This window comes from Nerophis ophidion, linkage group LG11 (genome assembly GCF_033978795.1).
Source record: "Nerophis ophidion isolate RoL-2023_Sa linkage group LG11, RoL_Noph_v1.0, whole genome shotgun sequence".
Lineage (NCBI taxonomy): Eukaryota > Metazoa > Chordata > Actinopteri > Syngnathiformes > Syngnathidae > Nerophis > Nerophis ophidion.
In genome coordinates this window covers 38,329,478-38,342,642 of record NC_084621.1, presented here as the reverse complement: position 1 = coordinate 38,342,642, position 13,165 = coordinate 38,329,478, and the positions used below count along the sequence as shown (strand labels likewise).

The following is a 13,165-nucleotide window of genomic DNA, read 5'->3' as shown; positions in this document are numbered from 1 at the left end:
ATATATGTTAAACATTTACCCAAAGAGCTTTGCGTGAGTCCACCATTATATTCCAACGCTGTAATAATTAAGCTCCTTTTGTCGAGCAGACTGGCTCGTACATGGATATGCATGCAAAATGTTTCATTGTTGCCATTTGTAATAAAAAACAACTTATAGTTCAAACTTATAATAGTCAGCAGACTTCATATAGAAATGCTAAAAAACTACAACATGGCTGACGGGGAGAAGACGCAGTTGAAGTGGAGGCACGTAAATAAGACCACGTAAAAAATGGCGTATCCTGAAGAGATGGCCAGAAAACATAACGTATACAACATTTTTAACCACCATTACATGTTATGTAGACCAAGTGTTTCGTAACCATAGGGCAGTGCCTTTGTTGGGCCGCTAAAAATATCTGTTTCTCAGCTGCGGTCCGTATGGGCCGCAACAGTACTAACCTGTCATTACACTCTTCCACCACTTGTGGCAGTATATATCAAACAAACAGAAGAACGCTGGAGCTAAAGTCATAAAGAAGTTTCCTAAGCGCAAAAATTATGACTAAAGTGAAGCTGTATTTTATTTGTATTATTCATTATATATATATATATATATATATATATATATATATATATATATATATATATACATATATATATACATATATATATATATATATATATGTATATATATATATATATGTATATGTATATATATATATATATATATATATATATATATATAGTTGGTTTAATTTCAATTTTGTTTTTAATCAAGTATTATGAGTCCCTTCTTTTGCAATATACTTAATATCACAAAAAATATACTATTAAAAATATACTATTATTGAATTTGGCGACTTGTCCAGGGTGTACCCCGCCTTACGCCCGACTGTAGCTGAGATAGGCGCCAGCGCCCCCCGCGACCCCAAAAGAGAATAAGCGGTAGAAATGGATGGATGGAGTTGACAAAATTTTATAATTTTAAAAAAGCGGGCTAGTGTAATAGTAGTAAAAAGCACACCGTGGACCAGGACTTGAGGGCTTGGTCGTCTTTGACTGGTTGTCGACTTAAATGTACGTGTTCCACTCTATTTGCATTTATTAGCCGTAAACCAAAGTGCCTCAAATCACCATGAGGACCACAGTCTTTTTGCACCTGGGCCGACTTAATAAATATAGTTGGGCGTGGGGCATAGTTTCCACAGGACAAGCCTTTAGAATCATTAAAACAAAGCTGACTCAACTTTAACTGACTATCCTACAAAAATGACTACCAAACATGGCATTAAGGCAACAACACTGTTATATAAAACCAGAGCACAGACAAATGATGTCCATTGTGGCAAACCCAGAAAACAAAAGTTGTGTTCTGGTTATACGGGTGGACTAATACATGCAACAAACATCAGTACACCACAAAGTAATATAGACTAAAATGTTGCTTTACAATTAGATGTTTCAGTATTGGCTGGATGCATGTAGAAACAAGAAAATAGAATTATTATGTACTAGGGCCACACTAAAAAAAAAATAAACTAAGAGATTTAGGTTGTAAAATAAACAAGTAAAATGTCTTCATGCATGCATAGAGGGTGGGAGGGTGGGGGCAATGCCAGGGCGGGCACATGTGACGCCGGGGGACAAGCTTTATCAGTATCATGCAGTATCATGTTTCAAACGCCACTACAAAGCGAGTTCATTGTAGCCACTAATCCTGACTTCTTCATTTTGATTTAAAAATAAAGATAATTTTTTTGGTTTTGTAGATTAAAGTGTTTTATATATTGTGCTCCTAAATAAATGTTGCTGATCATTTTAGATATATTTATTGAGTTTATCAAACATTTTTCAGTAACAAATGATTCTGTCATTGAAAATAGTTGTTTAGTTTAAATTATGATATATCATTTTTACAATTTTAGGCAAACTGATGCACGTTAAATCTTTTCTGTTACAGACTAAAAACAATGTTAATAAAGTTATTCTTTGCTGTAAGTTGATCTATATTTATTTATTTTCTTTGTTTTATTTAATGTTAATAAGGATACAATGTTACACAGAGGTGTACTTATAACAATTTTTATAAACAAATAATACCATTTGTATTCAAGGGGTGGGGGCGCGGGCATGGAAAATGTTCCTTCTTCTAAGGTGGGGGCGTAACAGAAAATAATGGAGAAGAACTGTGTTTTATTAATGTTAAGAACCTAAATTGTCCATGCAGTGCATGTGGAAAGTAATCACAAAACTTTAATCAAAAAAAAAAAATGTTTTTACATTTTGTTGTATTAAAGCCTTATTCCAAAATGGAATCAATTATTTTTTGTCTTCAGAATTGCATACACAATAATATAGTAATAACAATGTGTAGTTGTGTTTTTTTAAACACATTTTAGCAAAAGTTGTTAAAAAATAAAAAAAAATCACACGTACATAAGTATTGACGGCCTCTGCTAAATACTTTGTTGATGCACCTTTGGCAGCAATTACAGCCTCAGGTCTTTTTGAATACGATGCCACAAGTTTGGCACACCTATCTTTGAGCAATTTCGGCCATTCCTCTTTGCAGCACCTCTCAGCTGCAAGATGAACTCGCTTAGGGGCGAGACAAAAAAGTTATTATCCTATTATATACCATTATATATAATAATGTTTAATATAATAATACCATATTGTTCAGACTATAATTGACCCACTTCCTGGGAAACTGATCAAGGAGCTCTTTGTATTATTAGGTCCATCAGTGCTAAATATTATAAACTTATCACTTTCCTCGGGCACTGTTCCCCTAGCATTCAAAAAAGCGGTTATTCATCCTCTTCTTAAAAGACCTAACCTCGATCCTGACCTCATGGTAAACTACCGACCGGTGTCTCACCTTCCCTTTATTTCAAAAATCCTCGAAAAAATTGTTGCGGAGCAGTTAAATGAACACTTAGTGTCTAACAATCTGTGTGAAACCTTTCAATCCGGTTTCAGGGCAAATCACTCCACGGAGACAGCCCTCGCAAAAATGACTAATGATCTATTGCTAACGATGGATTCTGATGCGTCATCTATGTTGCTGCTCCTCGATCTTAGCGCTGCTTTCGATACCGTCGATCATAATATTTTATTAGAACGTATCAAAACACGAATTGGTATGTCAGACTTAGCCCTGTCTTGGTTTAACTCTTATCTTACTGATAGGATGCAGTGCGTCTCCCATAACAATGTGACCTCGGACTACGTTAAGGTAACGTGTGGAGTTCCCCAGGGTTCGGTCCTTGGCTCTGCACTCTTCAGCATCTACATGCTGCCGCAAGGTGACATCATACGCAAATACGGTATTAGCTTTCACTGTTATGCTGATGACACCCAACTCTACATGCCCCTAAAGCTGACCAACACGCCGGATTGTAGTCAGCTGGAGGCGTGTCTTAATGAAATTAAACAATGGATGTCCGCTAACTTTTTGCAACTCAACGCCAAAAAAACGGAAATGCTGATTATCGGTCCTGCTAGACACCGACCTCTATTTAATGATACAACTCTAACATTTGACAATCAAACAATTAAACAAGGCGACACGGTAAAGAATCTGGGTGTTATCTTCGACCCAACTCTCTCCTTTGAGTCACACATTAAAAGCGTTACTAAAACGGCCTTCTTTCATCTCCGTAATATCGCTAAAATTCGCTCCATTCTGTCCACTAAAGACGCTGAGATCATTATCCATGCGTTTGTTACGTCTCGTCTCGATTACTGTAACGTATTATTTTCGGGTCTCCCCATGTCTAGCATTAAAAGATTACAGTTGGTACAAAATGCGGCTGCTAGACTTTTGACAAGAACAAGAAAGTTTGATCACATTACGCCTGTACTGGCTCACCTGCACTGGCTTCCTGTGCACTTAAGATGTGACTTTAAGGTTTTACTACTTACGTATAAAATACTACACGGCCTAGCTCCATCCTATCTTGCAGATTGTATTGTACCATATGTCCCGGCAAGAAAACTGCGTTCAAAGGACTCCGGCTTATTAGTGATTCCCAAAGCCCCAAAAAAGTCTGTGGGCTATAGAGCGTTTTCATTTCGGGCTCCAGTACTCTGGAATGCCCTCCCGGTAACAGTTCGAGATGCCACCTCAGTAGAAGCATTTAAGTCTCACCTTAAAACTCATTTGTATACTCTAGCCTTTAAATAGACTCCCTTTTTAGACCAGTTGATCTGCCGTTTCTTTTCTTTTTCTCCTATGTCCCACTCTCCCTTGTGGAGGGGGTCCGGTCCGATCCGGTGGCCATGTACTGCTTGCCTGTGTATCGGCTGGGGACATCTCTGCGCTGCTGATCCGCCTCCGCTTGGGATGTTTTCCTGCTGGCTCCGCTGTGAACGGGACTCTCGCTGCTCTGTTGGATCCGCTTTGGACTGGACTCTTGCGACTGTGTTGGATCCATTATGGATTGAACTTTCACAGTATCATGTTAGACCCGCTCGACATCCATTGCTTTCCTCCTCTCCAAGGTTCTCATAGGCATCATTGACACCGACGTCCCACTGGGTGTGAGTTTTCCTTGCCCTTATGTGGGCCTACCGAGGATGTCTTAGTGGTTTGTGCAGCCCTTTGAGACACTAGTGATTTAGGGCTATACAAGTAAACATTGATTGATTGATTGAAAAATCGACAGTGCGCCTTATAACCCGGTGCGCCTAATGTGCGGAATAATTCTGGTTGTGCTTACTGACTTCGAAGCAATATTATTTAGTACATGGTGTAATTATAAGTGTGACCAGTAGATGGCAGTCACGCATAAAATATACGTGTAGACTGCAATATGACTCAAGTAAACAACACCAAAACTTTAAATGTTCTGTTGAAAATAAAGAACGACACACACAGCGCTCAAAAATATGTAAAAATATTTTAGTATGACTTTGAAGCCGAAACACTTGATGGATTGTCTGCCCATTACGGCTACCGTAGGCAGAGATACTAGTACTATTATGGTGTGTGTATAAGGACCGTAGAATGGTACCCATTAGCAAACATATTATCTGCCGTTTTGTTTCACAATATTATGCAAAACCAACTATTCTTACCTTCTGCTACCTGCTGATGTGTTGTTGAGATCTGCATTTGTCCTGAAAATTTGTGTACTTCCGCCACTGTAGTCCAGGATGATAACGTAGTCTATAAGCTTCTTCTTTTTCACTATCTTCTTGTTATTGGGCATTCACCCTCTGCTGTTATAATTTCTACTATAACGTAGTGAAAAGTTCTAACTTATATATCGCTATGGAAGCACTAAAAACTACTGGTGTAGTGGATTTACATAATTCACCCACAGAACCTTTGTTATTGGAGAGTTCCAGTCAGACAGTTTTTCATGTGACACATTTCCGGCGTTGTTGTTGCATTAGTGAGCCACGGATGAGATGCTGCTCCGTTGTTGATTTAAGTTAAGTCTGATTTTCCTTAAAACAGTTAGCTCCATCTTTTGACACTCCTCCCACTCGCGTCCTTGCACGCTACACCGCTACAACAAAAATGACGGGGAGAAGACACTGCAGAAAGTGAGCCACGTAAATAAACCGCCCACAAAATGGTGCATCCTTAAGCGACTTGAATATGATCTGTAACACATCATCTATGCAACATTTTGACCAAGGAACCACCATTACATGTTATGTAGACCACGAGGAAATGTTTTAAATTGAGAAAATAATCGTAATAAAACCCTTTTAATGCACCTTATAATCCGGTGCGCCTTTTGTATGAAAAAAGACCTGAATAAACCCACTCATCGGCAGTAAGCCTTATAGTCCGGTGCGCCCTATGGTCCAGAAAATACGGTAATATAATATTATATTATAAAATTATTTTTAAGTTAATATTTTATATATATAAAGTTAATATAAATAATATTGGGCAGCCAAAAGAAACAATCACAATCAGACAAATATATGTTTTAGACTATAGATCAATATAAATGCTTTTACACACACAGGCTTTTGATAGTTTTTCAAAGATGGACAAGGTTGCGTGATAGGCCACAGAAAGATGGACTCAGCCCGGTGATAGGTTTAAGAAAGATGGACTTGCAGAGACAATTGGGAGTCATGAAGCTCTCCTGTTTAGCGAGCGGTCTTATTTGTGTGGCTGCATTATGAGGGAGGAAAGAGTATGAAGGAAGGCCAGGTAGTTTAATTTATTTATCCGCAATGCATCCACGGTTTGATTTTACATTTTTAGGACTTATGCAGATCCCAAATACAACACAGCAGGTACCGATAAGTAAGAAAAGTTGGGTTTGCAAAGTAGGGCTCTAAAATGCTCGGGTCTCAACTGGGGTGAGGGGTCAAACAATTTCTGACTGGGCTTTAGTCCCCTCTGTTTAGTGCTGTCCCTGTTCATTACAGTACAGTTTTATTATCATCATCTCATTTATACTCCAAAATCGTTCCAGATAGGACCAAACAAATGAGGAATAAAATCATACCTGTGAAGCGGAGTGCATTGCAGGGTGTGGCGAGGTTTGGTGGGCGTGCCCGGAATGGAGGTGGGCATTATGGGAGTTGTGATGGGCATTGTGTGCCTGCGGGTGATGGTGGCCGCCCTGGCCGTGCCCCTGGCTGTGGTGATGATGGCCGTGGTGCTGGTATGCGTGGGGAGGTGCTTGCATGTGCTGGTGCGGATGCGAGTGCGAGTGCGAGTGCATGTGATGGTGGCTGCCTTGCTCTTGCCGCGACGACATCATCTCCATCATGTGGCCCATGGAGTTCATGTTTCCATTGGTGATGGCGCCCGGGTGGTGTGAAAGTGCAGCTTTCAGCCTCTGAGTAGAAAAAAACGACTAAAAAGGTTATTGTTTAACATCAATGATCTAAGGGTGGATATCATTAGAAGATTGTGTGGAATTAAGGCTTAATGTTATGAATTGTGAACTTAGTCTTAACTAGTTTGTGGCCTGAAGAAGAAGAACTTGACCTCAGACCAATAAAAAACATGTGCAAACAGGAGTTATGTCCTTTCAAGTGAAGTGAAGTGAATTATATTTATATAGCGCTTTTTTCTAGTGACTCAAAGCGCTTTTACATATTGAAACCCGATATCTAAGTTAAATTTAAACCAGTGTGGGTGGCACTGGGAGCAGGTAGATAAAGTGTCTTGCCCAAGGACACGACGGTAGTGACTAGGATGGCGGAAGCGGGGATCAAACCTGGAACCCTTAAGTTGCTAGAATGGCCACTCTACCAACCGAGCTATACCGCCTAAAAGAAAAATTCTAGATAAACATTGATGGAAAGTGAATATAATTAGCCAAGTTGGCTAATTATCCAAACTAGCATACCAGCTAAGTCAGCATTACTTCAACTGTTTACATTTGCTGGACTCTCACAAGTCAGTGTTCATGTTGACATTAACAAGAACTACTTCATTGTGTGTTTTGTACCGTATTACCTCAAAAAGAAGATGACCATGAATCAAAAACAACCCATTTTGATCAAGACTCTTTTTTTGAAAAAATATTTTTTTTAGACAACTTGTTTTTGAATCATGTTTTCAGTATCAGTGAAAATAGCAATAAAAAAGAGTATCATATTTCTTACCAACTCCATAACTGAGATAGACTCCAGCACCCCCGTGACCCTGAATGGGACAAGCGGTATAAAAATGGATGGATGGATGGACTTGGCTTCATTGATCGTCATCATCGTAAAATGCACCATCTTAACAAATTCTGTTGTTTGCCAACTTGAAAGTAACCTTTGCGTTGCGTTCGTAACACTTTGATCACCGTGTGCATTAGTGGCTGCATCTCTCCACGTCACCAGTGGGTGTGAGGGACAGAACGAGCAAATACAGTCACCTTAAATTGCGTGATGAATCTGCGTATAAAGTTAAGTACCACTGATAGTCGCACACACCCTAGGTGTGGCGAAATTACCCTCTGCATTTGACCCATCCCCTTGTTCCACCTCCTGGGAGGTGAGGGGAGCAGTGAGCAGCAGCAGTTCGGGAATCATTTTGGTGATTTAACCCCCAATTCCAACCCTTGATGCTGAATGCCAAGGAGGGAGGACAACAGGACACTGTGCTTGTAAACTGAAATTGGCGGTCGTACTTGACGGCCGCAACCACTTTGTGGCGTCACAAAAGTTATGGAGTACAAAACTAGATGTTGAGTAATCGCTGGACATACATCGCGGAGAATAACTGACAGTCTGCTTTGCCATTCCAAATGCATTTGCTATTTTTGGTAGACTTTCCTGGTCCACGGGAGCCTGCATTTTCGTTGTCTCTCCTTTGACAAATGGACAAAGTTTTTCACTAAGTAGAATCACAGCTGACTTGGACATTCGAAAGTTCTCTTGCTGTTCCTCTTACACAACACACTCGTTGACAAACATATCCACCAGTTTGCCGTTCTTACAGCGCTTATCCAAAACTGTCACTCAACATTGCTATGTTTCCGTCTGAAATGTGTTGTATCCGAAATAGCTGCAATCGCCTGTTTCCTTCTCTTAAGGTATTCATTCATGTGTGATTTCCACAAGCGTCTGTACATGTACAAGAAGGAGAAACACGAGCATGTCTGGATGACTCGCCTCCATCTTTCTAGTGGTTGTCGGTGAGTTACCAAAAGGGTTGTTATGAAGCTGGCTGTAACACGTTCTTTCTGACGTGACTTCCTGTGCAGGGCGCGGTATTCCTGGCATCACTTCCTCTCCGAACTCAGTTTGTAAATGATCAGAAATACACGGCGCACTTACCCGTGTAAAAAATTATCCGAGGAGTGTTACCTTAAACGCTGGTTTAGTGTGGCTGACACGATGCTTTGGGGTTATCCGGCTTAATGTAGACATAGCCTTAAAGGGTTGCCTTGAAGAACACCTCAGCTATGTAAATCACAAATTTGGACCACAGTTTTGTCCGTTTGCTAGCACGGTTAAAATGTCAATGCAAGTGTCTGCCAATGTGTTTACAGAGATCCAAGTTCCTCTATACAACAAGAGGACTCTAGTGTTTTGTCGGAATTTGCTAAGACCTAAATGGTCCAGAGTGTGTGAATATGAGTGTGAATGTTGTCCGTCTATCTGTGTTGGCCCTGCAATGGGGTGGTGACCATACTTGCCAACCCTCCTGATTTTCCCGGGAGACTCACGAATTTTAGTGCCCCTCCCGAAAATCTCCTGGGGCAACCATTCTCCCAACTTTCTCCCAATTTCCACCCGAACAACAATATTGGGAGCGTGCCTTTAGCGTCCTCTACAACCTTTTGTCAGGTATGCTTTTCCTCCGTACAAACATCGTGCCGGCCCAGTCTGATAATATATGCGACTTTTAAACACACATAAGTGAATGCAACGCAAACTTGATCAACATCCATACAAGTCACACTGAGAGTGGCCGTATAAACAACTTTAACACTGTTACTGTTGTGTTTTAGTGTTTTCCTGCCTTCTCCTTTGTCTGCACCTGTGTATTTCGTGATTCGTACTCGCCGGGGGGTGGACCTTGGGGCACACCTGCTTGCAAATAGCACACCAGTATTTAGGATCGTCACTGTCAGCTTGACCTTGCCGGTTATTGTATCCAGAACTCCTCTCGTGCATGCACCTGCTTCACCAGACTTGGTAAGTTTTCGCTACTTTGTCCTGATTTCCCTAACCTTTTGAGTGTTTATTTCCTAGTCCCCCTGAGGTAAAAGGATTTCTTTTGTTGGACTCTCGCCCTGCTCAGTGTGCCCTGGCCCTTTCTCCTGTCGACCTCTGAGGAACCCATTTTCTCCAGATTGGTTATCCCTTTTTGTCTAATTAAATTTTTTCACCCACACTTGACCTAGATCTTAACAGTTACAAATATGCACCACACTGTGAACCCACACCAAACAAGAATGAAAAACACATTTCGGGAGAACATCCGCACCGTAACACAACATAAACACAACAGAACAAATACCCAAAATCCCTTGCAGCACTAACTCTTCCAGGACCATAAAATATACACCCCCCGCAACTACCAAACCCCGCCCCTCCCAACACCACCCACCACAACCCCTCCCTCATCTCCCAAATTTGGAGGTCTCAAGGTCGGCAAGTATGGTGGCCACTTGTCCAGGGTGTACGCCACCTTCTGACCGAATGCAGCTGATGCGACCCCGAGAGGGACAAACGGTAGAAAATGGATGGATGGAATGTAATGTTTGTCTCCCATGTTTTGAACTGAACCTGCCAGTTTGAACAGTCCCACCCTACATTCTCCACAGAGGAATCATTCCAGAATTGTATAAGTCCCTTGAGCAGGTTGATTACCAACAGCTTTAATGGCTACATGCTCTGACTAGATAAGAAGACGAAGCGCTCCATAAATCAAAAAAATCAGAGAAACAAATCAAAGCACTTAGTCTGTCCTCTGTCTCCCCTTCAGTCCTGTCATTCTCGCTCGTCACGTTCCTTCATTGCCCGGTCCACGTCTTTTCTCTTCATATTCCTAATAAGCTCCCTCTTTTCTCACGTGTGTCTCCATGTCTGCTTACAAGATGAGTTCTCTGGCAAGGTGTGCGCCGCAGACTGTAGACCCAGCAGCAGGTTTGTTTCTTTAGGCGTGTGGTCTACTTAGCCCTGACAGAGGTGGCGGTTCTTCTGCCACAGACCAGACAGAAACACTCACAAGGTGTTCTTATGTTGTTTGTGTTTACCTACATGAGTTTTCCTCAAGAGGCTGTTTTCCTTTAGGCATGGCATTCGGACAAGATAATACACGCACACAAGTGGACAGTGTGCAAGAAGGGTTCAAATGTCGCAGACGTACCAACTTTCATGGATTGTGCCCTTAAGCATGAATAAGAGTAATAACTGTTTTGTCTAACGCAGCGCATGAATGCATAAATGCATTTCAATTCTGTTTGATTTACAACTTTTTGTAAAAAAACAACAACTCAAGGCTACTGCTGTGAATCCCCCACTTTCATTCCTTCTCTGAACTCCCTTCCCCCTTTCTCCCAGCTGCTGTCAGTAAGTCCATAGAGGGTCCGGGGCTCCATATCTTTTAACAACCTCTGCATTCATGATTCCCACAGGGAACGCCATCCAGCTGGTCTGGATCACACTACTTTAGACGCGACCGGAGCGCATCAGCTCGCCCTGTCCTCTCTTTCACACACACGCACGCACGCACGCACGCACGCGCGCGCGCACACACACACGCACGCACGCACACACACACACACACACACACACACACACACACACGCACACACACACACACACACACACACACACACACACACACACACACACACACACACACACACACACGCACACACACGCTTTTGTATTTGTTACCTTCTTGAGACCTCCGAATAACGCCTACCTCTTTAGGACCACCCTTTCTGGATATATAAATATTTGCATTTTCAACATTAATAATATATACATACTTTGCAAATACAGAAAAGCTTGTTGTGAAAAATGAGTTGGAATTTCACAAGAAAAAGGTCACAGGTTCACAAGAATAACTTAGTATTTTGGCAGTGTTATAATAAAAGTCGGAATTTTACTCAACGCAAGTCAAAATATTACAAGAAAAACTGAAAATTCGTGCAATATTATGATAAAAGTTAAAATTCTACTCAATAACAGTCACAATTTTATAAGAAAACTTTAACATTTTGGCAATATCATATTAATAATGTGAATTTTTACCTGTCAAAATTTTGACAAATGTCATAATTTTACTCCTAAAATGTCACTACTTTACAAGAACAACCCCAAAAATTGGCAATATTGCGATGAAAGTCTGAATTTTAAATGACAAATGTCGCCATTTTCCATGAAAAAGTAATACTTTACATAAAAAGGAATAATTTCATGAGAAAATATTGCAATATCACAAAAATAGAAAGAATGTAAGAAATTGTTCCCAATTTGTATAAGAAAAAAGTCGACAAATACTGCTTTTAGTTATTTTTTTGTTGTTGAATTTTTTTGTTTGTAATCGGTGTTTAATCTTCATTATTTACTTCAAGTTATTACAACTAGGGCTGGGCGACAATAATCGATATACTCGATATATCGCAGGTGCGTCTCTGTGCGATATAGAAAATGACTATATCGTGATATTCGAGTATACTTTCTCACGCAGTTATTTTTAGCTGCGGGCATTACACTACAGGCTCTTCCCACGCTGTTGGCTCTCCTTCTCACAGACAAGCACACCTTCTTACATACGTCACATACTGTCACGTCATACGTCACATACGTATACGCCCTTGCGGAGCAGAGAGGTAGCGGCATGGGTAACGTTAGCTGTGGTGCAAGTGGTAATACGAGAGAAAGAAGGTGCAAATATGGTAACAAATGAAGGAAGAATTAATTCCCAAGAAAAACAGCAGGGGGTCCATCGTCTGGCGGTGGTTGGTTTCAAGCGGGAAGATGTCGAACAGACAACCGTAATTTGTCAAGTGTGTTGTTAAAGCGTTGTTACCAAAAGTAGCTTTACTGCTAATATGTAGCATCATTTGAAAAGTCACCTGCTAGAGAATGAAGAGTTTTTACTTCGCATGTCGACATCTCTGTTCGGTGCCATACGCCCACAAAATCATGCACAAATGTGCACTTTATTTGTTTTAAACTACTGTAGTTGTGTTCTGTACAAAAAGTGCACTTTAATTTAGTGACATTATGCACAAAAGTGCACTCATAGCTTGTTTTAAAATGTCTCTGACAATCTTGCACTCTCTGTTTGGGAAATGACATGAATGTTTTTGTCACTGCTTAATAAGTGTTTAATAATACAGTTTTGGTCAATTGACTAATATGTGGTTTCCCTCTCTGCATGAAAGGTTAAAATGAGCATACATTAATGCAGTATGAACAACAATGTTTAAATGTAGACCTATAGAATCCTCATACTGGTGTGATTATATGCATCAAGTGTTCATTCAAGGCTTAAGGCAAAATATCGAGATATATATCGTGCATCGCGATATGGCCTAAAAATATCGAGGTATTAAAAAAAGGTCATATCGTCCAGCTCTAATTACAACATGTCTCTATATAAATATATATACATATTTTTTATTAATTTTGGCTAAAGGGGGCACATTTCAGTAATTTGCGTAAACAAATATTCAGTCTAAGGCTGGACTCCCAGACAGGGGGTCCAAACCAGAGGTGGGTAGTAACGCGCTACA

At 40.6% G+C, this 13,165-nt stretch overlaps 1 protein-coding gene across 2 annotated transcripts in view; it reads right to left on the bottom strand.

Annotated features, from left to right (window-relative positions):
* Positions 1–13,165, bottom strand: part of creb5b (cAMP responsive element binding protein 5b) — a 207,770-nt gene that overhangs the window by 20,452 nt on the left and 174,153 nt on the right. For both annotated transcript variants that reach the window (XM_061915849.1, XM_061915850.1), the window contains one exon: positions 6,467–6,802. In XM_061915849.1, the coding sequence (XP_061771833.1) occupies positions 6,467–6,802 (336 nt within the window). The remainder of the gene's footprint in view (positions 1–6,466; positions 6,803–13,165) is intronic.